Raw genomic sequence first — 27,890 nt, forward strand, 5'->3', positions numbered from 1 at the left:
GTAATCCTGCTGCTGCTTTAACATTTGGTCCTCTGGCTCCCTCTGCTGGTCATAATCAGCCAACAAACCTGCAGTCTGCTTAATTTAAATAACATGACGGTCAATATAGCAGCTATAATTACTCTGTCTTTCTTCTGTGCACAGGTAAAATACTGCCAGGTAAAATATTGCTCCTGCTGCTAATGTATATATATTTTTTCTTATTATTTAGTTTTTATATAGTTTGTTACATTAAAAGTTGTAATCCTGCTGCTCTAACATTTGGTCCTCTGGCTCCCCCTGCTGGTCATAATCAGCCAACAAACCTGCAGTGTGCTTAATTTAAAATAACATAACGGTCAATATAGCAGCTATAATTACTCTGTCTTTCTTCTTTGTGCAGCATGAGTATCTTTATAATAAAAAAAATAATGTATTATAAATAAAAATGGCGTTGACTTCTCTTCTGCAGCAGGTATTCAGCCATAAACAGCAGTATATGGAAACACTTTACTTCACAACACTTCCTGTTTGGCATTCATAAGCAGTATAGTTAATGATTCTTATTTTTTATTATTATTTTTTATTGTTTTAAAGCTTAAACCTCTCTGCCACCTTTTAAAACCTGCATTAACTTATGGTTTTGTTTTTGTCCACTAGTTTTCATCAGAAACACGTAGTGAACACAACTTTGACATTTAATAATCTTAATTTTCTTTAAAAAGTTGATATGTGGACATTGTAGAAGCGGTTCTTTAGTTACACACCGAGCAGTTACACACTTAAACATGTAGGCTACGCAACTTCCCATAAAGAGAGAGGAAGTTGAAAGTCTCCATTTTAAAGCAGACGGAGGAAAACACCAAGTCTGAAGAAAGTGAGTTAATATTAGTGCTAAAAATAACCATTACTTCCTCAATTTATTTCCATGCATCCGTTTCAACGTGCAAATATATATAGGCCTATTGTATTGTTGTAATGTTAAAAGTGTTGTTATACCCTATTTATGAACTTCGCGTTTTAATCTGATACTGATCCGTTTTTCTGTTTGTGTCGCCGCTGTAGTTTCACCATGTGTACGTGTTAAACTGACTTGGGATGATTCACTGTATAGATGTGTTTAAGTTACTGTAGTCACCGTTTTACTTTTAGTCACCGTTTTCTCCTACTTTATACTTTTACTCTAATACATTTCTGAGGTGGTTATTTTACTCTCTACTGCAGTAAATGTGACAGCTGGAGTAACTTCTGACTGATTTCAATCCTGTTTTTTTAAACTATCTGTCGTGAATGTTAAAGGAAAACAAAGCTCTTTTAGTTATGCATTCATTATCCTTTATTGGACAACTGTGAGCAAGGGAACATTAAAGTGTAAACACATATTGATCATTTAAAATGAATGTGAAATGGAAGATAACTCTAAGAAAGACAGTAAGAGTTGAGCAGCAGTCATTATGCTCTACTTTAATACAATGTGTAAAACACTTTAAATTGCTGTAGCAGCACTAGTCGGTGATACAGGAGGTTCAGTGGTTAACAAGCATCTTTCCTTCTGAGTTGTCCTTCAGAAAGACACTGTATGCCTGTTGGCTTATGATAAGCAGATGACCTCTGACTTCCCAGTTTAAGCACCAGGAATGACAATAGTGAAGTGTAGTATCTCATCATTATTATTTTCCCTTCAGGTTTTCACCAAACAGCTTCCCTCAGTGTTCAACGTTACCAGCTGATCACTCATGAACTCCTGTAGAGGTATGTGAGGTAAATATTTAAAAAGAAAAAAAGAGAGAAAGAAATTATATGAGATGAGAACTGAATATATGTCCATCATATTTATTTTCAGCAGGGGGCCATAATGGCAAAACTTAAAGAGGAGCTCTTGAATATTCTTTTAAACTTAAAAGAAGATGATTTCAACCAGTTCAAATGGTTCCTGGAGCAGGATGACATCCTGGAGGGCTTTAAAGGCATCCCAGTGGCTCATCTGGAGAATGCAGCAAGGACACAGACAGTGGATCTGATGGTACAGAAACATCAGGATCATGGAGCTCTGCAGCTAACAAAGAAGGTTTTAGAAAACATCGGCAGGAATGATCTGGTACAGCGTTTACAAAACTTCCAACCAGAACCAAAAGGTAAGTTAGAGGAAGGAATCTGAAAAGCAGTGACACATGAAGTTAATAAATTATTACATGAGTTATGAGTTACAGTATTCTATTAATAATAATGTGTTAAAGACTGTAGATATAGAAAGTGGAGCAGATGGATGAAAGAGGAGATCACTGCACAAAGTGATTTATCCCAGTATTATGAATCACAAAATGTCCTCCACTAATTTGCAACTAAATGAAAAAAAAGGAGTGAGGCAGTGTTAAGTTAGACGTAATGGTGCATATGATGCTAGGTCAAAATTACGCCGAACCATCGCTTCAAGTGGTGTTCTAGTTGACACATCAGGGTGAACCTAGCGACAAACACTGAACTAGCACCCAGGCTGATGACATTATTATTACCTCCACTACAGATAGCGTTAAACAGAGCTTCAACTTTGTGAGTGTTTTTAGAATTAAACCATATTTTATATATTTTTATATAGTTATTAAAATCTATATATTTTTTCTCTTTCAGCAGATAGTTGGCACAAGGTTTTAGGTAACTATGATTTCATTCTGACAAGGAAATGTCAACAAGTGACTGATGGAACTGATGTATCAGGAAAAAAAACCCTCCTCAAAAAGATTTACACTAAGGTCTACATCACAGAAGTACAGAGTGAAGAGGATAACGCCCAACATGAAGTGAGGCAGCTTGAAACAGTTTCCAAGACCCTCCATGACACTCCGATCGAGTGCCACGACATCTTTAACGTCTTACCTGGCCAAGAGGAACACATCATCAAAGTTGTTCTGACGAGCGGCGTCGCTGGCGTTGGAAAAACCTTCTCAGTGCTGAAGTTCATTCTGGACTGGGCACAGCGCTCCAAAAACCAAGATATCAGTCTGCTGATTCCACTTTCGTTCAAGGAACTGAACGTGGTCAAAGATGAGCCGCACAGTCTGCTCACACTGATCCGTCGTTTCTATCCAACATTAAAGAACGTCACAGAAGAGATGCTTGACTCTGAAGACTTTAAAGTTTTATTCATCTTTGACGGCCTGGATGAAAGCAGACTGTCACTGGATTTCGAGAACAATGAGGATGTGTCTGATGTCACACAGACGTCATCAGTGAGCGTGCTGTTGACAAACCTCATCAAGGGGAATCTGCTTCCACAGGCTCTCATCTGGATCACTTCCAGACCTGCAGCAGCCAATCAGATCCTAGATCAGGATTGTGTTGACAGGATAACAGAAGTACGAGGCTTCACTGATGACCAGAAGGAGGAGTACTTCAAGAAGAGATTCAGTGATGAAGAGCTGTCCAGCAGAATCATCTCACACATCAAGACATCCAGGAGCCTCCACACCATGTGTACCATCCCAGTCTTCTGCTGGATCATTGCTAGAGTTGTGAAGCGCATGTTGACTCCAGAACAGAGAGGAGAGCTGCCAAAGACCATGACTGACCTGTACTCACACTTCATGCTGGTTCAGACAAAGAGGAAGAAGAACAAGTATGATGAGGGACATGAGACCAAAAAACAGAAGCTGACGAAGGCTGACAGTGAATTTCTTCTGAAGCTGGGGAGGCTGGCGTTTGAACATCTGGAGAAAGGAAACATCATCTTTGACCAAGAAGACCTGGAGCAGTGTGGTCTTGATGTCACAGAGGCCTCGGTGTTATCAGGATTTTTTACAGAGATCTTCAAAACAGAGTGTGTGATCTTCGATGAAAAAGTCTACAGCTTTGTTCATCTGAGCATTCAGGAGTTTCTGGCTGCAGTCTACATGTACCACTGTTATACCAACAGGAACACAGAGGTACTGAAGTCCTTCCTGGGAGAAGACTACAGCTACTCATCCCTGGATGACTTCCTGGAGAGAGCCATGAAGAAATCTCTCTACAGTAAAAATGGCCACCTGGACCTGTTTGTCCGCTTCCTTCATGGCCTCTCTCTGAAGTCCAACCAAAGTCTCTTAGGAGACCTGCTGGGATGGACAGAAAACAGTCCAGAAACCATCCAGACAGTCATCAACAACCTGAAGACGATGAACTTTTGGGATATCTCTCCTGACAGAAGCATCAACATCTTCCACTGTCTGATGGAGATGAACGACCACCTAGTACATCAGGAGATCCAAGAGTTCCTGAAGTCAGAGAACAGATCAGAGAAGAGACTCTCTGTGATCCACTGCTCAGCTCTGGCCTACATGCTGCAGATGTCAGAGGAGGTTCTGGATGAGTTGGACCTGGACAAGTACCACACATCAAACGCGGGACAACTGAGACTGATCCCAGCTATAAGAAACTGCAGAAAGGCTCGGTAAGTCCAGATTTAATTAACATTATAAATCAGTGTAGATTAGTAGTTTAGTTCTTAAAATAATTCTTATTATTGTTAGAATAGTGTTCTGTTTTGAGTGTAAATGGGTTTTTTTCAGTTGGTTGTTTATTGCTGTTAACTTAATGAACAGTTTTTCTATTTATTTCTAGATTCTACATTATTTTCTTTTATTTCTCTTCTTGTTGATGACAGAGGTGTCATTCAAACCTGTTAAAACAAATGAGGGACTTTAGAGGTTGTGGTTGAGGTTTTATTATAGCAGCATTTTATCACAACATATATCAGTATTTTACAGTAATCAGTGAATGCAGTAAATTATTATTATTACTACATGAGCAGGTTCTGCAAATCATCAATTATCTTTCATGATAATAATAATAATGATGTTGTAATATATGTGTCATTACAGACTTTGTGTCGAAGAACTCTCAGACCCCCAGTATGAAGTTGTGGCCTCAGCTCTGAAGTCCAACCCTCATCTGACAGAGCTGGACCTGAGTGCCAACCTCCTGCGTAATTCAGCAGTGAAGCTTCTGTGTGCTGGACTGGAGAGTCCAAACTGTAAACTGAAGACTCTGAGGTCCGTTCACTGACTGTAGCTTGGTAGTTTTTTTCCATTTATTCAAATTCAAATCCTTCACTTCACCTCATTTCATGTGTTTGGTTCATACATTTTCACAAAATCTGTAGAATCTTTTAGCGTGAGTCTACCAGACTGTTAAAGCCTCATATTAGTTTCAGCTGAATTTATGAAGTAATTTCCTACAGTGTAGCTGTGTTAGGAAGAGCCCACTTCAGTCAGTATGGACAGGAGGAATGATTACTGCCACCAATAACATGTTTTGATTACACACACCTACTAAACTACCAACTACAGGAAGAAGAGCTCATGTAATAAATAATGAACAGGTCTGATTTCATATTGATCCTTTAATTACATTAAGTGTTTGAATGTTGAATGTTGTGGTAACATTAGGGTGATGTCTGTAGAAGGCTGACATTATGATGATCCACAATAACACAATAACACAATGACAAAGTCACTCTGCTCATTTTAGAGAAAAGCTCATCGAACTACACATTTAAAACCTGAATACATCTGATTGTATTATAAATGGATTTTAATCTACATAATTATTCTTTATTCAGATTGAGTAATTGCACATTGTCGGAGATCAGCTGTGCTTCTCTGGCCTCAGCTCTGAAGGCCAACCCCTCCCATCTGAGAGAGCTGGATCTGAGTAGAAACAAGCTTCAGGACTCAGGAGTGGAGTTTCTGTGTGATTTTCTGAAGAACCCAGACTGTAAACTGAAGACTCTGAGGTCAGTTCACTGACTGTCTGTTACTATTGTTGATCTTGATCCTAATTTATGTACATACATAACATACATCTATGATCTTCATTCTCTTTTTTCCATATTTGATTTTTTGTTGTACAAAGTTTAGTCTGTAGTTTTAAAAGATGACTGATTCTTAAATGCCCACTGTTAGTTGATAAAGTCAAATAATGATTATGTGACAACTGGCATGAGCAGGGACTCAAATGCAGATGCATACATGGTGGGTAAAACAGAAACAGTTCTTTAATTGATGCCAAAAGTCAGTACACAGGAGATCAATCAGTGAAGGCAAAAGTACAAAATCAGCAGGCCAAAAGGCCGGATTGAAGACAGAAACTGGTCACAAAACACAAATTACTTACCAGGAATAATACTAGGAATGCTGGAACGCTGTCACAAGTGAACAAGACAAACTGTGCAGAGGGGATAAAACAGACTATATACTCTACTGGGAGGGAAAACAATGGGACACAGGTGCAACACATTAGGGCAGGGAGTGAAAGACCTGAAATTAGGCAAGAGGTGAGTATCAAAATAAAACAGGAAACACTCAGAGCAACAAAAAGTGACTTAACTAACAGACTGAGGCGTGACTGTATAATTTTTGGTAAAGAGTCACATCTGTATACAGAAGATTCTCTCAACTAATATCTGTTTGAAACTGATTGAGTTTATTTGATGAAGGAGAAATATTTCTTTATTATATTTATTAATGTCTTTTAATGAATAATTGTAGTTGATATTGATCCTTCAAAACACACACAGATTGACTCAGTGTTGACATGAATGTGTCTGAATGTTGTGGTGATATTTGGATGATGTTTGCAGAAGGCTGACATTATGATGATCCACAATAACACAATGACAAAGTCACTCTGCTCATTTAAGAGAAAAGCTCATTGATGAGAACATAGTAATGTTTAGCTACACATTTAAAATCTGAACACATCTGACTGGATTATAAATGGATTTTAATCTACATCATTTATTCTTTATTCAGATTGTGGAGCTGCAGGTTGTCAGAGATCAGCTGTGCTTCTCTGGCCTCAGCTCTGAAGTGCAACCCCTCCCATCTGACAGAGCTGGATCTGAGCTGGAACAAGCTGAAGGACTCAGGACTGATGCTGCTGTGTGATTTTCTGAAGAGTCCAGAATGTAAAGTGAAGAATCTGAGGTCAGTTCAATAACTATCTGTCACTATTGTTGATATTAATGTTTAACAACTGAACCTGATTTACGTACATACTAGGACTGTCAAAGTTAACATGTTATTAAAGTGTTAAGGCAAATTATTATTTTTTTAACACGCTATTTATGCTTGCACTTTGTGTTTGACCCTTGACCCGGCCTGTAATTTGGAAATAAGAGAAGCAATGCAGCAGTAATGTTTTGGATAACAAGTAGGAATGGATAAAGAAAAGAGTCTTATTAACAGCAAATTCAGCTCCAAAGCCCTGCTAGATGTTCTATCCACAAGAACAAAGTTATTTGCATTTATTGTTGATTTGAACTAATTTACCACCGGAGTATGTTGAGTCTTAAACACCTTCTGCTGGCCAAGCAGCTGATACAGAGAGCCCTGCTCCTGCTCGCTCAAGGCAGACACTGCATGTCTGCATGCTGTAGCCACCAATGTCTTTGTCAAGCGATACAAAGGCTCTCTGTATCAGCTGTATGCTTAGCCAGCAGGTGGTTTGTCATGTTATCCAAGCATATTTATGCACTCCCATGTTGATAAGAGTATTACAAACTTGAAAAAATCCCTTTTAAAGTACATTTAGAGCAAATAAACAATGTGCGATTAATTTGCGATTAATCAAGAGTTAACTCAAGACAGTCATGAGATTGACAGCCCTAGTAAATACATAACTTACATCCATGAACTTGATATTTATCCTTCAGAACACACACACATACACACAAAATCACACACACAGACTGAATAAGTGTTGACATGAATATGTGCCTGAATGTTGTGGTGACAATTGGGTGATGTCTGTAGAAGGCTGACATTATGATGATCCACATCATTTATTCTTTATTCAGATTGTTTCGCTGCAGTTTGTCAGAGACCAGCTGTGCTTCTCTGGCCTCAGCTCTGAAGCGTGATTCCTCCCATCTGACAGAGCTGGATCTGAGATACAGCGAGCTTCAGGACTCAGGACTGAAACTGCTTTGTGATTTTATGAAGAGTCCACACTGCAGACTGAAGACTCTGAGGTCAGTCACCAATTTTTACTTCTGTGCTGAGTTTAATAAGATGTGACAGTGGTGGTGACATTAAACTGCAGACATAAAGCTTGTATTATGCTGATCCACACTGAATATCTTAATGGGAAAGTCTATTTTCTTCAGTCCACTGATTGTGTCAGAACAATTGGCCAAACACATATTTGCCAAATTCACCAATTTACTTGTATTTTGGATTTTTCTTAAAAATTTCACCAGGGGAGCTCATGTCTTACATTGTTCACAACCTGACTAATAGATAATGTCTCGTTCATGAAATTGCACTTCTGAATCCATAATCATGATGACATTACTCTGTTTGCAAATGTATTAGGCTACTTTTTAGTATAAAGTAGTAGGCTCTTTAACAAGTTAGGTAGATATATTATTTCATTTTAATTGACAATTGAAACTATGATATAATGCAAGCTTACAATATAAATACTTGCGGCTGAAACTACAAAGCAACTTGTCCACAGTTACTTTTCCACAATGTAAACTGACTATTTATTAATTACTTTATTCATTTAATTGAAATATTGGTGATTGAAGTTATAGTTTAGCTCCCTGACTGATGATACCACTAATGAGATGTTTTTGGCATCCAATTCATGCACGCAACAGCTGAGACAGCGTTCACAGCACAGGTCATTTTTCCTCATTCTTTTGCTTTCTCTGGACCTTTTAATTTCACCACTTATACACTTAATAATAATAATATGTGTTTCTGTTTATCTATTTCTGAGAGCAGGACCTCATTCTGATAGCTCGTAAAGTCCCTCTTATTCTTTAGCGTCATTTTCATGAATGGAGCTTATCTCCATCCTGCCGGTCGCCTGACCATATCTGGGCGTCATTCATGTTAATTTACTCTTCTGGGACATGGCGCCTCTTTGTCTTACCAAGCAGCCTCTTGGGGCCGCTGAGTGCAGGGGGAGCTTGCAGGTGCAGGCGGTGTGAATCTACACAGGATCTGTGAGGTTGTGTATGTTAGTACAGGGCCTACAAGGCTTACACAGATACAGTTCCTCATGTGTATAAGCTATGTGAGAACTACAAAATTCACACATATTTCTATGAAAACTACGTAGTTCATACATGTTTCAAAAATTATGATATTTACTTTTTTAAGGATGATATTCAAGATTAAAATTTGTCACTACACGACATGACATTTGTAAAATAGATTATTCAAACAAATCACAATTCTTATTTGAATGATCAATAATCGATTGTTGCTTAGAGCAAGCATGAACTTTGTCTTCTAAACTGATATCATTTATTGTTTATTCAGATTGATTGGCTGCAGATTGTCAAATATCAGCTGTGATTATCTGGCCTCAGCTCTGAAGGTCAACCCCTCCCATCTGAGAGAGCTGGATCTGAGTGACAACGAGCTTCAGGACTCAGGAGTGAAGCTGCTCTGTGATTTTCTGGAGAGTCCAGACTGCAGACTGAAGATTCTGAGGTCAGCTCACTGTCTGTTACTGTTGTTGATCTCAGTGTTTTACAATTGAACCTAATTTATGTACATGCATTACTTAAATCCATGAATTTAATTTTCTTTTTTCCACATTTATTTTTTTTCTGTACAAAGTTAAGTCTGTAGTTATAAAAGATGACAGATTCTTGAAGGAACTGCAATTGCTGTTACTTTTTCAAGTTGATGAAGGCCTAAAAACATATAGATGATGTGTCATGTTTTAGTCTTTTTGTATTTTTAGTAGAGCTTTCAAACGATTAATTTTTAAAATCGCAATTAATCACTGAGTTTCAATAGTTAATCGCGATTAACAATTTTTTATCACGTTGAAATTTCTCTCATTTTGCATTTTACAACAGTTTTTAAGTCAAATCAAATGAATGCAAAGGAAGTTACAATGGGATATTAAAGGAAGAACACAACAATTGGCGCAGACAGTGCAGGAATATGACAGCAGAGACTCCTGCTATATAAACACATGCCGTACATTGTGCACAGTTTACAGAGGTTAATTACAACAGCAATCCATGACAGTGGTTTTGAGTGTGTCAGTGAGCGACTAGGATGATTATGCTCAGCCCTTAATCACATCTCAATTAAGGCGTTAATACTGACAGCCCTAATTTTTACTTGGCTGATTAATTTACTACTTGGCTGAAACAACATGAGTTTGTATAGCTGCAGAGTTTAAGATGTGAAATCACTATGTCTTCATTGAAGTAGCAGAATGTTGTCATTAATATTAATACAAACTATTTTTCACTCTTTGTATTTCACAGTTTTTAATCTGCATCCTGTTGGGTTCAGCTGTTTTCTAGCCTGACATGATTTATTCTTTATTCAGTCTGTATGAGTGCAGGTTGTCAGAGATCAGCGGTGGTTTTCTGGTCTCAGCTCTGAAGCACAACCCCTCCCATCTGACAGAGCTGGATCTGAGTCACAACGAGCTTCAGGACTCAGTATTGGAGCTGCTCTGTGATTTTCTGAAGAGTCCAGACTCTAGACTGGAGAGTCTGAGGTCAGTTCACTGACTGTCTATTACTATTGTTGATCTTGATCCTAATTTATGTACATACATAACTTACATCTGTGATCTTTATTCTCTTTTTTCCATATTTGATTTTTTCCTATACAAAGTTTAGTGTGTAGTTATAAAAGATGACTGATTCTTAAAGAAACTTTAGAAAATATCCACTGTTAGTTGTTCAAGTCAGTATGGACAAGAGGAATGATTACTACCACCAATAACATTTTTTAATTACACACACCTACTAAACTACCAAATACAGGAAGAAGAGCTCATAATAAATAATGAGCAGGTCTGATTTCATATTGATCCTCTATTTACATACTTGACTGAGTTCAGCAGCATTTCAGGACTCGGTGTTGACATGAATATGTGTCATTTGGATGATGTCTGTAGAAGGCTGACATTATGATGATCCACAATAACACAATTGTCACTAATCATTTCAGAGAAAACATCATTGATGAGGACACAGTAATGTTGAACTACACATTTAAAACCTGAACACATTTAATTGGATTATGTATGGATTTTAAATTTACATTGTTTATTCTTTATTCAGATTGTTTCGCTGCAGTTTGTCAGAGATCAGCTGTGCCTCTCTGGTCTCTGCTCTTAAGTACAACCCCTCCCACCTTAGAGAGCTGGATCTGAGATGGAACAACCTGAAGGATTCAGACGTGAAGCTCCTGTGTGAACTAAAGGAGAGTCCAGACTGCAGACTGGAGACTCTGAGGTCAGTAGAGAGTTGGAGTCCGTCTGTGCTGGTTTCAGTGGTTTAGTATTAAACACAGTCAGTATCAAAGCTGCTTTCCTCAGTGACTGCAGCCTGCAAATCACTGGCTCTGATTTCACGTGTTCACTCCAACACGTTAACATGAGAGCTGAAAGGAAGCAAGCTATGCTGCACAGCTGTTCCACTTCTGGTCTTAATAGGACTGAAGTCCCTGCTGCTCTTCATACTGGATGTGCTGCATCACTGACTGACAGCTGATCAAGTGAGTCTCACTAAACACTCATTTATGACCCCTGTTCTTTCTTCTTCTCTCATCAGCTGGAAGATACCTGTGCCAGACTATCTGTCTCTGTATGAAGAGGCTAAGTATACATCATGAACATCCAGGAGTGTTGAGAGAGGATCAGCTGGATCCTGATGATCCATCTGGACCAGAATCTGGATCTGGATTTTGTCGTCTTCACTTAAGTCTCTAAACTGACTACAAACTGAACAGTTATCTCCATCATTCTTACAATTTATTATTAATTTCCTCAAAGTTTCCAGGAAAGAAGCGTCTAAATTGGTTTTCACTTGAGTTCATATTTATTCATCAGTCATTTATTATTGGAAACTTGGTCCTCAGATAGTTGAATTGTATGTTTTTCAGTCTTTCTATGTTGTCAGTGCATCATTAAAGTAATAGTTTTAATTAGTTTAAAGGATCACTCTTTTCTTCTTGTCAATAAATCGAAATGTTTGGATCTAAACCAACAATGAACTCATCCACTAACTAGTGTGTGTGTTTGTGTGTTTGAAAGTCTGATATGTCTTATTCTCTGTTGTCCAAAAACTTATGAAGAGTTTGTTTAGAAACGGCTCCAAAGACTAATAAGAGAGATCATGTTTTCAGTAGTTCTGTGTAAGGCAGGCGCTACTGAGCACGTGCAGGAATGTGGCTTCACTTCCAGTGTCAGTAGCTCGTTGTGCTGCATTTCACGACGTCTGAACTTTGAACTCAAGTTATTTTAGAAATGTGTTTTAGTGTAAAGTCATGAGAAAGAAATAAGAGTCAGAGTATGAAGGCAGGCAGAAATGGACCTTTTTATTTTTCTTGGGCGATAAACAACAGTGGATTGTCCTGACCAGACCGGACTGAACCGGATCAAACCAGTAAGTCAAACCAGTCCTGAACCGGCTGGAACCGGTTTGGAGGCCGCCCCAGCTGACGGGAACAAAAACAAAACCAACTGATCAGATTCATATTTTTTTTTAATTTTTCTTTTTTTTTCTTTTTCTCCTTTGCCTCCAACACACCTGGCTAGTTTTACATCACGTTACCATGGCAACAGCCACACAGGTCATCATCAGTATGGTGGAGTCTGGTCTGGTCAGATGGGACCTGGTCCAATAGTCGCTCCTCCTCCCTCGGAGCGAAAAGGGGGATGGAGGGCGGGTGTATTGAATCAGGGGAAACAAAGAAGCTGATTGGTCCACAAACAGTAAAACCCTGCCCACTGTGGTCATACCCCCCCCTCCCCCTCCCCCTCCCCCTCCCCTCAAGCATCCTATAGGTTGCCTACATCATTGGGAAAAAAACAGAGCGAGCCCTTCTCCCATTGGTCACCACAGCCGTCCGGCAGGAAGGCTGTTTTTCCGCCATTGGTCAGTTTTGACAACACGCCAACTGTCAGTCACTCAGCAGCGGCCAATCAGGTTACAGTACCTGTTCTGGAATTACGAAAAGAGGAAAAAAATAAAAATAAAAATAAAAATAATAAACGAAAAAAAAAAGAAAAAAAGAAGAATGACGATGAACAGGAAGGTCAACCAATCAGAAGACCTCGCTAGAAAAACAAACAGGAAGTGGGAGGAGCTTCGAAGCCTCAGAATGATGAACATATTTTCTGGAATTTTCTTTTTTGTGTTTTTGTCCTTTTTGTCCGTGTGTGTGAGCCGTACATCCGTCTTCTTCTTTCTTTTCCAACAGCTGATTTCAGTGCAATGCATCATGGAACGATCGATCGCTAGGAAGGTGTGTCACTACAAGTGTGTGTGTTTGTTTGTTTGTTTGTATGTGTGTGTGTGTGTGTGTATGTGCGTCCTGTTGTCATGGAAACATGCTGCAGGGTTAGCGCTCCAGCAGCGGGGGAGGGAGGGGGGGGAGGGGTGGTGCCGTGTTGCATCGTGGGAACTTGTCTGTCCACGTTTTTTAGCTGGTGTCCATGGACTCCATGTTGGCGGAGCTCGAGTCCCTCTGGATGGAGTCGAAGATGGCCGCCAGCTCCTGATTGGACGAGATCTGGGACTGGAACTCTGACATCAGCGGCGACTTTTCGGCCTCGGGGATCGTCAGCAGCGCCACGACGGCTCGCATCGCCGACCGCTTCAGCTCGTCCTGCTTCTCAAACTCCTGCTTCACAGAGTTCGCCTTCACCTGCAGAGTCCAGAGAGAAACATCAAACATACAGGACAGTAGAAGTCAATGATGCTTATTTCCTTTGATGATGATGATGATGATGATGATGGTGGTGGTGGTGGTGTGTGTGTGTGTACCTTGGTGGTGCAGGTGGCTCTCAGTGGTTCTACCAGTCTGTCCAGTCTCTGTAGAACAGCACTGGGACAGAGAGACGACAGTCTGGCCAGCATCAGGAATGTCAGCATCTAAACACACAACGACAACAACTGAAGTTAACAGCAGCAGGAGATGTGGATGTTGTAGTAGTAGTAATGTAGTATTAGTAGGCTTTCTACGATCAGGATCTTTGGGGCCGATCACCGATCAGTGAGTTTAAATAAACCGATCACCGATCCGATCACGTCTTCTTTGTCCACGCTGCGTTTCTTAAACTCTGCTCCTCCTCGTGTTCCCTCCAGGTACATTTGTGGTGTTGAAACATTAAATGCTAAATATCGGCCGATCTGATCGGTGTAAACCGTTAGTAGTAGTAAATGTAGTAGTAGTAGTAATATGGTCTGGGGGGCAGACACCCTCCCTACTTTTTGATAAAGCTTATAGTTAGGGCTCCTAGAGCTCTTAGCTTATGCTGCTATAGGCTTAGACTGCTGGGGGACTCCCATGATGCACTGGGCTCCTCTCTCCTCCTCCCTCTCTCTCTCTATCCATCTATATCCATTAACATTCATGTTCTATTAATGCATTCAATAAGCTAAACTTCTTCCCCGGAGTTGTCTGTGCTTTCTGGTCTCACAGGTAATCTGGGCCTGGAGACGTCCGGATGACAGTCCCGGACCTTCATTGTGCTTCTCTCTCCTCTTCCTCTCTCTCTCTCTCTCCTTCCTCTCTCTCTCCTCTCTACTCCAACCGGTCGAGGCAGATGTTCTCCCACTCTGAGTCTGGTTCTGAGGTTACTTCCTGTTAAAAGGGAGTTTTTTCTCTCCACTGTTGCTCATGTGGGAATGTTGGGTCTCTTTAAAGTTAAAACCTGAAGAGTTCGGTTTAGGACCTGCTCTATGTGGAAAGAGCCTTGAGATGACTCTATTGTGATTTGGCGCTATACAAATAAAGATTGATTTTTCTAGTTTTTCTAGTAGTAGCAGTAGATGTAGTAGTATTTTTCTATTTAGAAATTATGCTGCTTCTTCTTCTTCTTGGTATCCATCAACCAACTTCAGTAATGCTGTAGTATTAGTAGTAGCTGCAGTAGTAGTATTATGGGTATATAGTAGTACTAGGTGTGTTCAGACCTTGATGTCGTAGTGGTCCTTGAGTCCGTCCTCTACGTGGTTGAGGAAGGTGAAGATGTCGATCCGGTCCAGGCAGCTGTCCAGCAGAGTATACATGCACTCGAACGCAGCCTTCCGCAAGTCCAGACCATCATCCACTGTGTGTTTGAAGGGTCCCATCTCCACCTACACACACACACACACACACACACACACACACACACATACAGACATATACATACACACACACACAGATGAAGAAGCATACTTATTTAACCCTCCTGATGTCCTCGAGTCAAGGAAGGAAGGAAGGATGCAAGGGAGGAAGGAGGGAAGGAAGGGAGGAAGGAAAGAAGGAAGGAAAGGAGGAGGCAAGGATGGAAGGGAGGAAGAAAGAAGGAAAGGAGGAAGGAAGGAAAGCTGGAAGGAAGGAAAGCTGTTAGGATGCAAGGGAGGAAGGAAGGAAGGAAGGAAGGAAGGAAGGAAGGAAAGAAGGGAGGAAGATGGAAGGGTGGAAAGGAGGAAGGAAGGAAGGAAGGAAGGAAAGGAGGAAGGAAGGATGGAAGGGAGGAAGAAAGAAGGAAAGGAGGAAGGAAAGGAGGAAGGAAGGATGGAAGGGAGGAAGAAAGATGGAAAGGAGAAAGGAAGGAAAGCTGGAAGGATGGAAGGATGCAAGGGAGGAAGGAAGGAAAGGAGGAAGCTCTCACCTCTCGGATCAGCTCCTTCCTGACTTTGGTCTCGTTGTAGAGTTGCGGTAGAACGGAGTCCAGCAGCTCTCGGATCAGACTCGGCTTATTGTGGGCGGCAGAGTTAAACGTTACCAAGGCGACGCGACGCACGTTCAGGTCCGGGTCCTCCAGCGTCTTCAGGAAATCACCTGAGGAAGAAAAAAATCCGATGTTAATTTAAAAAAACAGGAAGGGAGGATGCAAGGGAGGAAGGAAAGAAGGAAGGGAGGATGGAAGGGAGGAAGAAAGAAGGAAAGGAGAAAGAAAGGAAGGAAGGAGGAAAGGATGGATGGATGGATGGAAGGAAGGAAGGAAGGAAGGATGGATGGATGAAAGATGGATGGATGGAAGGAAGGAAGGAAGGAAGGGAGGAAGAAAGGAAGGAAAGGAGAAAGAAAGAAGGAAAGGAGGAGAGGAGGAAGAAAGGAAGGAAAGGAGAAAGAAAGAAGGAAAGGAGGAGAGGAAGGAAGGAAGGATGGAAGGGAGGAAGAAAGGAAGGAAAGGAGAAAGAAAGAAGGAAAGGAGGAGAGGAGGAAGGAAGGATGGAAGGGAGGAAGAAAGAAGGAAAGGATGGAAGGAAGGAAGGAAGGAAGGATGGAAGGGAGGAAGAAAGGAAGGAAAGGAGAAAGAAAGAAGGAAAGGAGGAGAGGAGGAAGGAAGGATGGAAGGGAGGAAGAAAGAAGGAAAGGATGGAAGGAAGGAAGGAAGGATGGAAGGGAGGAAGAAAGGAAGGAAAGGAGAAAGAAAGAAGGAAAGGAGGAGAGGAGGAAGGAAGGATGGAAGGGAGGAAGAAAGAAGGAAAGGATGGAAGGAAGGAAGGATGGAAGGGAGGAAGAAAGGAAGGAAAGGAGAAAGAAAGAAGGAAAGGAGGAGAGGAGGAAGGAAGGATGGAAGGGAGGAAGAAAGAAGGAAAGGATGGAAGGAAGGAAGGAAGGAAGGAAGGGAGGAAGAAAGGAAGGAAAGGAGAAAGAAAGAAGGAAAGGAGGAGAGGAGGAAGGAAGGATGGAAGGGCGGAAGAAAGAAGGAAAGGATGGAAGGAAGGAAGGAAGGAAGGAAGGATGGAAGGGAGGAAGAAAGGAAGGAAAGGAGAAAGAAAGAAGGAAAGGAGGAGAGGAGGAAGGAAGGATGGAAGGGAGAAAGAAAGAAGGAAAGGATGGAAGGAAGGAAGGAAGAATGGAAGGGAGGAAGAAAGGAAGGAAAGGAGAAAGAAAGAAGGAAAGGAGGAGAGGAGGAAGGAAGGATGGAAGGGAGGAAGAAAGAAGGAAAGGATGGAAGGAAGGAAGGAAGGAAGGATGGAAGGGAGGAAGAAAGAAGGAAAGGAGGAGAGGAGGAAGGAAGGATGGAAGGGAGGAAGAAAGAAGGAAAGGATGGAAGGAAGGAAGGAAGGAAGGATGGAAGGGAGGAAGAAAGAAGGAAAGGAGGAGAGGAGGAAGGAAGGATGGAAGGGAGGAAGAAAGAAGGAAAGGATGGAAGGAAGGAAGGAAGGAAGGATGGAAGGGAGGAAGAAAGAAGGAAAGGAGGAGAGGAGGAAGGAAGGATGGAAGGAAGGAAGGAAAGATGGAAGGGAGGAAGAAAGGAAGGAAAGGAGGAAGAAAGGAAGGAAAGGAGGAGAGGAGGAAGGAAGGATGGAAGGGAGGAAGAAAGAAAGAAAGGAAAGGAAGGAAGGAAGGAAAGGATGGAAGGAAGGAAAGGAGGAGCAGATGTTAGATATGAATGAGTCACCTATGCAGTTCTTCAGCAGCGGGTCGATGGGCTGCGGCTGGTCGGAGATGGTGAACTTTACGGCTGTTACCACGGAGCTCCTGGCGTACGACGAACCTACACACACACACACACACACACACACACACACACACACACACACACACACACACACACACACACACACACACACACACACACACACACACACACACACACACACACACACACACAGACACAGACAGATGAAGAAGCATGTTTATTTAACCCTCCTGTTGTCCTCGAGTCAAGGAAGGAAGGGAGGAAGGGAGGAAGGAAGGGAGGAGACTTGTGGCTACATTTTGACGTTTGAATGGAGTCTGTAGCTGAAAGTATGCAGGAATAATGCACCGTATTTTTCGGATTATAAATCGTTCCGGAGTATAAGTCTCACCAGCTGAAAATGCATAATAAAGAAGGAAAAAAACATATATAAGTCGCACTGGGAAATGAAAGAATAGTGGAAAAGCGACTGCGAGCCATTTTTCTGTGGACCCCATAAGGGTGAGGGAGTGGAAGAAACAGAAAACGGAGCTTCAACACCTGTCAGAACAAGAGGGCGTCCCTATTGTCTGGACTACTGAAAAAAGTGATGACTGATTTAAAACTTGTGATTTGTCTTGTGAATTATCTTACAATTGTTTCGTTTACTTCGTAATTTCTGCCCATTTTTCAACACGTTGTTGTTCATGACTTTTGCCTCACGTAGAAAGAAATCATTTTTTTTGTCCCGAAGCTTGAACCCTTAATTCGGGCAACTACCGGGTAGGTCTGCGTATGGTGTGTAAAGACGAAATTCCCATGCGTGTGTTTTGCATGATGTTTTAACAATGCAAAGCCGTACTTGAATAACATCAATAAATAAATAAAACTAGGTTGTAGAATGTAGACCCTATACTAGTATTGCTGGACAAGATTTTTTTTTTTGCGAGGAAGTAATTAATCGCCTGTCCCAAATACCCTGGATTCAAATACACGCCTTGTCTCTTACGTGAATGAGATAAATAATAGCCCGGGCTATTGAGATCAACTTAATAGCCCGGGCTATTATTTGATATTTTACGGTAATGTGTTAATAATTTCACACATAAGTCGCTCCAGAGTATAAATCGCACCCCCGGCCAAACTATGAAAAAAACTGCGATTTATAATCCGAAAAATACGGTATATATATTTTGAAATGCCTGAAAAATCGTCAAAAATCATACATTTAAAAGGCAAATTGTGCACTTCCTGTTGGATTTAGGTCAGGGGTATCAGCGCGTGATTTGTAGGTCTTGATAAGACAAATAATTGAGTTTTGGTTTGATCTTTCTACGACATTCCTATCAGGAGTAGTGGCCGTTTGAGTGTTTCTAGGTGAAAAAAACAACACAAAAACACAATAGGGTCGTCTTGCCTTTCGGCTCGGTCCCTAATAAAGTGGCCTTGACTTCCTGTTACCATATTTTTTGGGGAGGGGCAGGACAGGACTAAGTACCTGACAGCAGGTATCCTTTGAGGCGGGGCAGCAGGGTCTCGGGGTCGATCAGCGTCAGCTTGCCGAGACACTCGGCCACAACGTTCCTGGTTCCTTCCTCCTGACACTCGCAGTGTTTGAGCAGCAGCGTCCAGACAGACTCCACGTAAGGCTTCAGACCCGACACCGACGCCGAACCTCGACACAAGACACACACACGTTAAAGCCAACAAACACACACACACACACACACACACACACACACACACACACAGAAGATGAATCTGAGCCGTTGTCCTCACTGATGATCTCTTTGAGCGAGTGCAGCAGCAGGTATTGTCTCTTAGAGGACGAGATCTCCTGCAGGACGAAGGGAAGATACTCCGGGAGGTTCCCCACTGCGATGCTTCCCAACGCGTAAGAAGCTGCGGACTTCACCTGAAGACACGAAGGAGGACAGAGACGGGTCAGCATCCACCAACACACCACTAACCCTAACTAACACCTGCTTCTGGTCATTCCCAGGCGGCGAGCTCCGGTCCTCTGAAATGAAGCCAACCAGGAAGTAACTTAGAGCTGCATTCTATCAAAAGGCCACCAGGGGGCGACCGTCTCTATACAAGTCAATGGAGAATTCACCAACTTCTCACTTGATTTCTAACCTCAGTAAACGTTTTCAAAATGTGTTTATGGTCTCAATCGCTAGTTTAAAGCCTTCTTCAATGCAGTATGATGTTCATTTGGGACATTTTGGCCTCCCTGATTTTATATGTGACGATAAAGCAGGGTATGCATTAGGGCGTGGCTACGTCCTGATTGACAGGTTGATTGACCAATGTCCTCGAGATCCAGGCCTCGCAACCATAGCAACCTCCCCGCTCCGCCCATGGCCCCGCCTCATGCCCATATAAGTAGAATCTGTGTTTTTATTTTTCCCAGCATGCACCTGAAATTTTCAAAATGGCGCTGCCCAGATTAGAAACTATTGGCTTCCGAGCAGCAGAAAATTAAAGAAATTGAGCCCCTCAACTCAGATTGACGTAGCCAAACAAAATTTGGTCCACATATGTATCATGTAAAGATGCACAAAAAAGTCTCTTGGACCCTTATCCTCACTCCAACAGGAAGTCGGCCATTTTGAATTGAATTTGTGATTTTGGCGCTTTTTGTTTCCATTTATTTGACTTGGGGCCTGGTCATCGCTGCTTGCAGCTTTAATTATTATTATTATTATTTAACATGGACAAAATTGATTATATCTAAGTCTGTCCTCAGGAGGTATTATAACAGTCAGCTTTTTCAGTGAGAGCAGCTCTTATATAGGAACAATCTGCTAACACTTAACAGCAGCTGTGACCCATATCGTTCATTTAAAATTAATTCAAGAGGCAATCAAGTGTGTGACCTATTTAACCCTCCTGTTGTGCTCCCGGGTCAAATTGACCCATCTGTTTTGACTCTTCCTTCCTTCATTCCTTCCTTTCTTCCTTCCCTCCTTCCTTTCCTTCCTTCCTTCCTTCCCTCCTTCTTTCCTCCTTTCCTTCCATCCCTTCTTCCCTCCTTTCCTTCCTTCCTTCCTCCTTTCCTTAGTTCCCTCCTTTCCTTCCTTCCTTCCTCCTTTCCTTTCTTCCTTCCTTCCTCCTTTCCTTCCTTCCCTTCTTCCCTCCTTTCCTTCCGTCCTTCCTTCCTCCTTTCCTTCCTTCCTTCATCTCCCTTTCTTCCTTCCCTCCCTCCCTTCTTCCTCCCTTCCTTTCCTTCCCTCCTTCTTTCCTCCTTTCCTTCATCCCTTCTTCCCTCCTTTCCTTACTTCCCTTCTTCCCTTCCTTTCCTTACTTCCCTTCTTCCCTTCCCTCCCTCCTTCCTTCCTCCTTTCCTTCCTTCATCTCCCTTTCTTCCTTCCCTCCTTCCTCCCTCCTTCCTTCCTCCTTTCCTTCCTTCCTTCCTCCTTTCCCTCCTTCCTTTCTTCCTTCCCTCCTTCCTCCCTCCCTCCCTCCCTCCTTTCCTTCCTTCTTTCCTTCCTTCTTCCTTCCTTCCTCCCTCCTTTCCTTCCTTTCCTTCCTTCCTCCTATCCTTCCTTCTTCCTCCCTTCCTTGACTCGAACACAACAGGAGGGTTAAATAACCTGTTTTTATGGTTCATGGTGTATCGTAATTGTATTAATGTATTTAATGTGTCATTTGAGGCGGCCATTGTTATATATATAATAATATGCATTGTCCCTGTTACTTTAAACCAGGGATGTCAAACATGCGGCCCGTGGGCCAGATGCGGCCCGCCGAGGGGTCTGATCTGGCCCACTTTCCTTATTCCTTCCTTCCTTCCTTATATCTTCCCTCCCTTCCTTTCTGTCTTCTTTTTTTCTTCCTTCCATCTGTCCTTTCTTCCTTCTTTCTTTCATGTCTTCTTTTTCTTCCTTCCTTCCTCTTATTTTCCTTCCTTCCTTCTTTCCTTTCTTCCTTCTTTCTTTCATGTCTTCTTTTTCTTCCTTCCTTCCTCTTATTTTCCTTCCTTCCTTCCATCTGTCCTTTCTTCCTTCTTTCTTTCATGTCTTCTTTTTCTTCCTTCCTTCCTCTTATTTTCCTTCTTTCCTCGCATCTGTCCTTTCTTCCTTCCATCTGTCCTTTCTTCCTTCCTTCTTTCATGTCGTCTTTTTCTCCCTTCCTTCCTCTTATTTTCCTTCCTTCCATCTGTCCTTTCTTCCTTCTTTCTTTCTTTCATGTCTTCTTTTTCTTCCTTCCTTCTTTCCTTCCATCTGTCCTTTCTTCCTTCCTTCTTTCATGTCTTCTTTTTCTTCCTTCATTCCTTCCTTTCTTCCTGCCTGCCTTCCTGCTTGCCTTCCTTCCTTCCGTCTTTCATTCCTGTCTACTCCTCTTCCTTCTCCTCCTTCTTTTCCTTCCTTTCTTCATTCTATCTGTCCTTCCTCCCTTTCCTCCTTCCATCTATCTTTCCTTCCTTCCAGCCATCTTTTTAATGATCCGGCCCACATCAGATTAAATTGGGCAGTATGTGGCCCTTGAATGAAAATGAGTTTGACACCCATGCTTTAAACTGTATAAATAAAAGTATGAGGCTTCCAGTGTGAATGAAAACATGATAAACTGATGGGTGGCGTTATAAGAATCAGGCGTCACCTCTTCACTGGAGGAGGAGAAGGCGTCCAGGATGACGGTCTTGAGTTCTGGTTGGCTGCTGAGGTCCACATGGTGTCCCACTTCACCCAATGAGAGCAGAGCGAGCAGTCTGATGGAGTCTGTGGAGCGGCTGTTCTTCACGTCCTACAAAATAAAAGTCATATTTAAAGCTCTGAGGAAACGGCTTCATCTAAAGTTATAGATAGATTCATTTGACACAAGTAAATACACATATCTGCAGTTGTCAGGGATAAAAGGAAAAGTTGTCCGAGTCGTGACAAACTAAGAACATTAATAAATAATTAATACTAAAAATAACAGTTTAATATTCATAGATACAGAGATTATAAAAGCAGATCGCTGAAAAGCAATCTTTTAATCTGTTTTGAAAGATACTGCACTTTCTATTTCTTTCTTTTTACTTCCTCCCTCCTTTCCTTCCTTCCTTTTTTATTTCTCCCGTCCTCCCTTCCTTCTGTCTGTCCTTTCTCCCGTCCATCCCTCCTTCCTTCCTTCCCTTCCTATTGTCCATCCGTCCTTCCCTTCCTTCTCTTCCTCCCTTCCTTCTGTCCATCCCTCCTTCCTTCCATCCTTCCTTACTTCCCTTCCTCCTGTCCATCCCTCCTTCCCTTCCTTCCTCCCTTCCTTCTGTCCATCCCTCCTTCCTTCCTTCCCTTTCTCCCTTCCTTCTGTCCGTCCCTCCTTCCTTACTTCCCTTCCTCCCTTCCTTCTGTCCGTCCCTCCTTCCTTCCATCCGTCCTTCCCTTCCTCCCTTCCTTCTGTCCATCCCTCCTTCCTTCCTTCCCTTCCTCCTGTCAATCCATCCTTCCTTTCCGTCCATCCCTCCTTCCTTCTGTCTGTCCCTCCTTCCTTCCATCCTTCCCTCCTTCCTTACTTCCCTTCCTTCTGTCCATCCCTCCTTCCTTCCATCCATCCTTCTGTCCATCCTTTCAACCCTTCCTCCGGTCCATCCTTACTTCCCTTCCTTCTGTCCGTCCCTCCTTCCTTACTTCCCTTCCTCCCTTCCTCCCTTCCTTCTGTCCATCCCTCCTTCCTTCCTTCCCTTCCTCCCTTCCTTCCTTCCATCTGCCCTTCCTTCCCTTCCTCCTGTCCGTCCCTCCATCCTTACTTCCCTTCCTTCTGTCCGTCCCTCCTTCCCTTCCTTCTGTCCATCCCTCCTTCCTTACTTCCCTTCCTTCTGTCCGTCCCTCCTTCTGTCTGTCCCTTCCTCCTTCCTTCTTTTTCCCTCCCTTCCTTCCTTCTGTCCATCCCTCCAACCTTCCTTCCTTCTTTCTTCCTCCCTTCCTTCCTGTCCCTCCTTCCTTACTTCCCTTCTTCCCTTCCTTCTGTCCGTCCCTCCTTCCCTTCCTCCTGTCCATCCCTCCTTCCTTACTTCCCTTCCTTCCTTCCTTATGTCCATCCTTCCTTCCCTCCATCCATCCTTCCTTCCGTCCCTCCGTCCATCATTCTTTCCTTCCTTCCCTTCCTCCTGTCCATCCCTCCTTCCTTACTTCCCTTCCTCCCCTTCCTCCTGTCCATACCTCCGTCCATCCTTCCTCCCTTCCTTCCCTTCCTCCTGTCCATCCCTCCTTCCTTCCATCCATCCTTCTGTCCATCCTTTCAACCCTTCCTCCGGTCCATCCCTCCTTCCCTTCCTTCTGTCCATCCCTCCGTCCATCCTTCTTTCCTTCCTTCCCATCCACCCGTCCTTCCTCCATCCCTCCGTCCACCCTTCTTTCCTTCCTTCCCTTCTTCCTCCCTTCCTTCCTTCCTTCCTTCCCTTCCTCCCTGTCCCTCCTTCCTTCCCTTCCTCCCTGTCCCTCCTTCCTTACTTCCCTTCCTCCCTTCCTTCTGTCCATCCCTCCTTCCAATCGCTGCACATCTGCTAGCTGTATAAATTTGGCTTTCCTCACGTTACTCCTGTGATTTACCCCCAAGACTAATTAGTATATTCTGTGCTGGCTTTGTTCAGACTCCAGTACAAAGGAACTGACATTGAATTAAACATTTCAAAATTCCCTGTAGTCCGACAGGAAGGCAGCAGCGTCGTTGTGGTCTTCTTACCTGGATGAACTGTCCCACCACTGCGGGACCCTCGTTGGGGCAGGCTCGGGTCAGAGCGGCGACACACTTAGCGATGGAGCAGTAAGCCTGTTTGTGAGGCAGAGCGGCACTCTGGGAGTAAACCGGACCCGTCAGCATCCTCAGCAGGTCCATGTAACCCAAACCAGGAGTCTCTGTGGCCACCAGAGCCTGGAAACACACACACACACACACGCACACGCACGCACACACACACACACACACACACAGACACACACACAGACACACACACGCACACACACACACAAATAGATGAAGAAGCATATTTATTTAACCCTCCTGATGTCCTCGAGTCAAGGAAGGAAAGGAGGAAGGAAAGATGGAAGGGAGGAAGAAAGATGGAAGGAAGGAGGGAAAGAAGGAAGGAAGGACAGAGGAAAGAAGGAAGGGAGGAAGGAAGGAAGGAAGGAAGGATGGAAGGGAGGAAGAAAGAAGGAAAGGAGGAATGAAGGATGGAAGGGAGGAAGAAAGATGGAAGGAAGGAGGGAAAAAAGAAGGAAGGACAGAGGAAAGAAGGAAGGGAGGAAGGAAGGATGGAAGGGAGGAAGGGAGGAAGGAAGGATGGAAGGGAGGAAGAAAGAAGGAAAGGAGGAATGAAGGAGGGAAGGGAGGAAGAAAGATGGAAGGAAGGAGGGAAAGAAGGAAGGAAACAAGGATGGAAAGAAGGAAGGGAGGAAGGGAGGAAGGAAGGAAGGAAGGAAGGGAGGAAGGAAGGATAGGAGGAAGGAAGGAAGGAAGGAAGGAAGGAAGGAGGGAAGGAAGGAAAGAAGGAGCTTAGACACACACTCACCTCCACCACACCTCATTGCAACTTAATCACTGTCATAAAAGTTCAAGTTCATGTTACGGTTGTTGCTGTTTCTGTGGCAATTATTTAATTATTAAAATGTGATACTTGATATCCCGCCCTCCACCAAAACTCACAACACTCAACTGGAAGCTGCAGAAATAAAATACTGCAGTGAAATTTAAAAAGGACACCAGAGAGAAGAAAGGTTTTAATCTATCATCTGAAATAAGCGCTCTGCTGACATCTAGAGTTTAAAATCTGTAACTACACAGAGTTAGGAGGAGAGAGGAGGAGGAAGAAGAGAGGAGGAGGAAGAGGAAGAGAAGCAGGAAGAGAAAGGAGGAGGAGGAAGAAGCAGGAAGAGAGAGGAGGAAGGGAGGAGAGAGGAGGAGAAGCAGGAAGAGAGGTGGAGGAGGAGGACGAAGCAGGAAGAGAGAGGAGGAGGATGAGGAAGAGCAGGAGGAAGAGGTGGAGGAGCAGGAAGAGAGAGGAGGAGGAAGAGGAGGAGGAAGAGAGAGGAGGAAGAGGAGGAGAATCAGGAAGAGAGAGGAGGAAGACAGAGGAGGAGGAAGACAGAGGAGGAAGAAGAGGAGGAGAAGCAGGAAAAGGAGGAGGAGGGAGCAGGAGGAGGAGGAAGGAGGAGAACATCTAGAGTTTAAAATCTGTAAATACACGGACACAGAATTAGGAGGAGAGAGGAGGAGGAGGGAGGAGGAGAAGCAGGAAGAGAGAGGAGGAGGAGGAGCAGGAGGAAGCGGAGGGAGGAGGAAGAGGAGAAGGAAGAGAGAGGTGGAGGAGGAGGAGGAAGAACAGGAGAAGCAGGAGGAGGAAGAAGAGAGAGGAGGAGGAGCAGGAGGAGGGAGGAGGAGTAAGAGAGAGGAAGAGAGGAAGAGGAGGAGAAGCAGGAAGAGAGGGGAGGAAGAGAGAGGAGGAGGAAGAGGAGGAGAAGCAGGAAGAGAGAGGAGGAGGAGGAAGAGGAGGAGAAGCAGGAGAGAGGTGGAGGAGGAGGAGGACGAAGCAGGAAGAGAGAGGAGGAGGAAGAGGAGGAGAAGCAGGAAGAGAGAGGAGCAGGAAGAGGAGGAGGAGGAAGAGAGAGGAGGAAGAGGGAGCAGGAGGAGGAAGAGGAGGAGAAGCAGGAAGAGGAGGAGGAGCAGGAGGAAGAGGAGGAGGAGGGAGCAGGAGGAGAAGCAGGAAGAGGAGGAAGAGGACATTTAGAGTTTAAAATCTGTAACTACACAGAGTTAGGAGGAGAGAGGAGGAAGAAGAGAGGAGGAGGAAGAGAGAGGAGGAAGAGGAGGAGAAGCAGGAAGAGAGAGGAGGAAGAGGAGGAAGACAGAGGAGGAAGAAGACAGAGGAGGAAGAAGAGGAGGAGACGCAGGAGGAGGAGGGAGCAGGAGGAGGAGGAGGGAGGAGGACATCTAGAGTTTAGAATCTGTAACTACATGGACACAGATTTAGGAGGAGAGAGGAGGAGGAGGGAGGAGGAGGAGCAGGAAGAGAGAGGAGGAGGAGGAGCAGGAGGAAGCGGAGGGAGGAGGAAGAGGAGAAGGAAGAGAGAGGTGGAGGAGGAGGAAGAACAGGAGAAGCAGGAGGAGGAAGAAGAGAGAGGAGGATGAGCAGGAGGAGGGAGGAGGAGTAAGAGAGAGGAAGAGAGGAAGAGGAGGAGAAGCAGGAAGAGAGAGGAGGAAGAGGAGGAAGACAGAGGAGGAAGAGAGAGGAAGAGGAGAAGGAGGAGGAGGAGAAGCAGGAAGAGAGAGGAGGAGGATGAGGAAGAGCAGGAGGAAGAGGAGGAGGAGCAGGAGGAAGAGGAGGAGAAGCAGGAAGAGAGAGGAGGAGGAAGAGGAGGAGGAAGAGAGAGGAGGAAGACAGAGGAGGAGAAGCAGGAAAAGGAGGAGGAGGGAGCAGGAGGAGGAGGAAGGAGGAGGACATCTAGAGTTTAAAATCTGTAAATACACAGACACAGAGTTAGGAGGAGAGAGGAGGAGGAGGAGGAAGAGGAGGAAGAAGAGGAGAGAGAGGAGGAAGAGCAGGAGGAGGAGAAGGAGCGGGAAGAGAGAGGAGGAGGAAGAGAAGGAGAAGCAGGAAGAGAAAGGAGGAGGAGCAGGAAGAGGAGCAGGAGGGAGCAAGAGGAGGAGGGGGAACAAGAGCAGGAAGAGGAGGAGGAAGAGGAGAAGGAGGAGGAGGAAGAGGAGCAGGAGAAGCAGGAAGAGAGAGGAGCAGGAGGAGAAGGAGGAAGAGCAGGAGGAAGAGAGAGGGAGAGGAGGAGGAAGACATCCAGAGTTTAAAATCTGTAACTACACTGTTTCCTGTCTTACCTGGTAGAAGTCGAGCATGGCGGCGAGCGCTCCTCCCTGCAGCAGCGGGGATCGAACCAGCGCAATGAGCTGCTGGAGGATGTTCCCGCCGCTCAGCTGACCCAGCGAGGACGGGTGAGTCACCGCCAGCGTGGACAGGAAGCTCAGCGCCATCTGAGACACGTGCATGTCACTCTCTGAGATCAGAGGAGGAAGCTCAGCCAGGACGGCGTCCACCATGACGGGAGTCACCGCAGAGCTGAAACACATTCAGAGAGAGAGAGTTAGGAGGAGGAGGAGGATGAGAAGGAGGAAGAGGAAGAGGGGCAGGAGGAGGAGGAGGAGGAGAGAGGAGAGAGGAGGAGGGGCAGGAGGAGGAGGAGGAGGAGAGAGGAGAGAGGAGGAGGAGGAAGAGGAGCAGGAGGAGAGAGGAGAGGGGAGAGGGGAGGAGGAGAGAGGAGAGAGGAGGGGGGAGGAGGAGGAGAGAGGAGGAGCAGGAGGAAGAGGGAGCTCGGCATCCACCATGACGGGAGTCACCGCAGAGCTGAAACACATTTAGACAGAGAGTTAGGAGAGAGGAGGAGGAGGATGAAGAGGAGGAGGAAGAGGAAGAGCAGAGAGGAGAGGGGAGGAAGAGGAAGAGCAGGAGGAAGAGGAAGAGGAGAGAGGAGGAAGAGGAGGAGGAGGAGCAGGAGCAGGAAGACCACCATGACGGGAGTCACCGCTGAGCTGAAACACAT

At 44.0% G+C, this 27,890-nt stretch overlaps 2 protein-coding genes across 6 annotated transcripts in view; one reads left to right on the top strand and one right to left on the bottom strand.

Annotated features, from left to right (window-relative positions):
- The first annotated feature begins 814 nt into the window (after positions 1-814).
- On the top strand, positions 815-11,670 carry LOC128385117 (NACHT, LRR and PYD domains-containing protein 12-like). Of its 5 annotated transcripts, XM_053343968.1 has the most exons (12): positions 815-856; positions 1,665-1,731; positions 1,823-2,114; positions 2,608-4,402; positions 4,833-5,003; positions 5,573-5,746; positions 6,765-6,938; positions 7,811-7,984; positions 9,288-9,461; positions 10,321-10,494; positions 11,066-11,239; positions 11,558-11,670. In XM_053343968.1, the coding sequence occupies exons 3-12, from the start codon at positions 1,835-1,837 to the stop codon at positions 11,616-11,618; spliced, it is 3,351 nt and encodes a 1,116-aa protein (XP_053199943.1). In that variant the 5' UTR covers positions 815-856; positions 1,665-1,731; positions 1,823-1,834; the 3' UTR covers positions 11,619-11,670. The 5 variants fall into 5 exon arrangements, with proteins under 5 accessions (XP_053199943.1, XP_053199944.1, XP_053199945.1 ...); XM_053343969.1 differs by lacking the exon at positions 5,573-5,746; XM_053343970.1 differs by lacking the exons at positions 7,811-7,984; positions 9,288-9,461.
- Positions 11,671-13,289: 1,619 nt separating this feature from the next.
- Positions 13,290-27,890, bottom strand: part of cand1 (cullin-associated and neddylation-dissociated 1) — a 39,294-nt gene continuing 24,693 nt past the window's right edge. Inside the window, exons 17-26 of the mRNA XM_053343967.1 lie at positions 27,172-27,409; positions 24,028-24,216; positions 21,964-22,107; positions 19,135-19,270; positions 18,854-19,030; positions 17,356-17,451; positions 15,613-15,782; positions 14,927-15,091; positions 13,775-13,882; positions 13,290-13,655 (exon numbers count right to left, since the gene is read on the bottom strand). Coding sequence (XP_053199942.1) covers positions 13,431-13,655; positions 13,775-13,882; positions 14,927-15,091; positions 15,613-15,782; positions 17,356-17,451; positions 18,854-19,030; positions 19,135-19,270; positions 21,964-22,107; positions 24,028-24,216; positions 27,172-27,409 — 1,648 coding nt within the window. The 3' untranslated portion in view covers positions 13,290-13,430. The remainder of the gene's footprint in view (positions 13,656-13,774; positions 13,883-14,926; positions 15,092-15,612; positions 15,783-17,355; positions 17,452-18,853; positions 19,031-19,134; positions 19,271-21,963; positions 22,108-24,027; positions 24,217-27,171; positions 27,410-27,890) is intronic.

The sequence above is a fragment of the Scomber japonicus genome, chromosome 23 (assembly GCF_027409825.1).
Source record: "Scomber japonicus isolate fScoJap1 chromosome 23, fScoJap1.pri, whole genome shotgun sequence".
Taxonomy (NCBI): Eukaryota; Metazoa; Chordata; class Actinopteri; order Scombriformes; family Scombridae; genus Scomber; species Scomber japonicus.

Bases quoted from the DNA above. Each gene is read 5' to 3' on its own strand.
- LOC128385117 (XM_053343968.1), top strand. From the start codon at position 1,835: ATGGCAAAACTTAAAGAGGAGCTCTTGAATATTCTTTTAAACTTAAAA. The intron at 4,403-4,832 runs GTAAGTCCAGAT...GTGTCATTACAG, and splicing joins AGAAACTGCAGAAAGGCTCG to ACTTTGTGTCGAAGAACTCT. The intron at 5,747-6,764 runs GTCAGTTCACTG...TTCTTTATTCAG, and splicing joins TGTAAACTGAAGACTCTGAG to ATTGTGGAGCTGCAGGTTGT.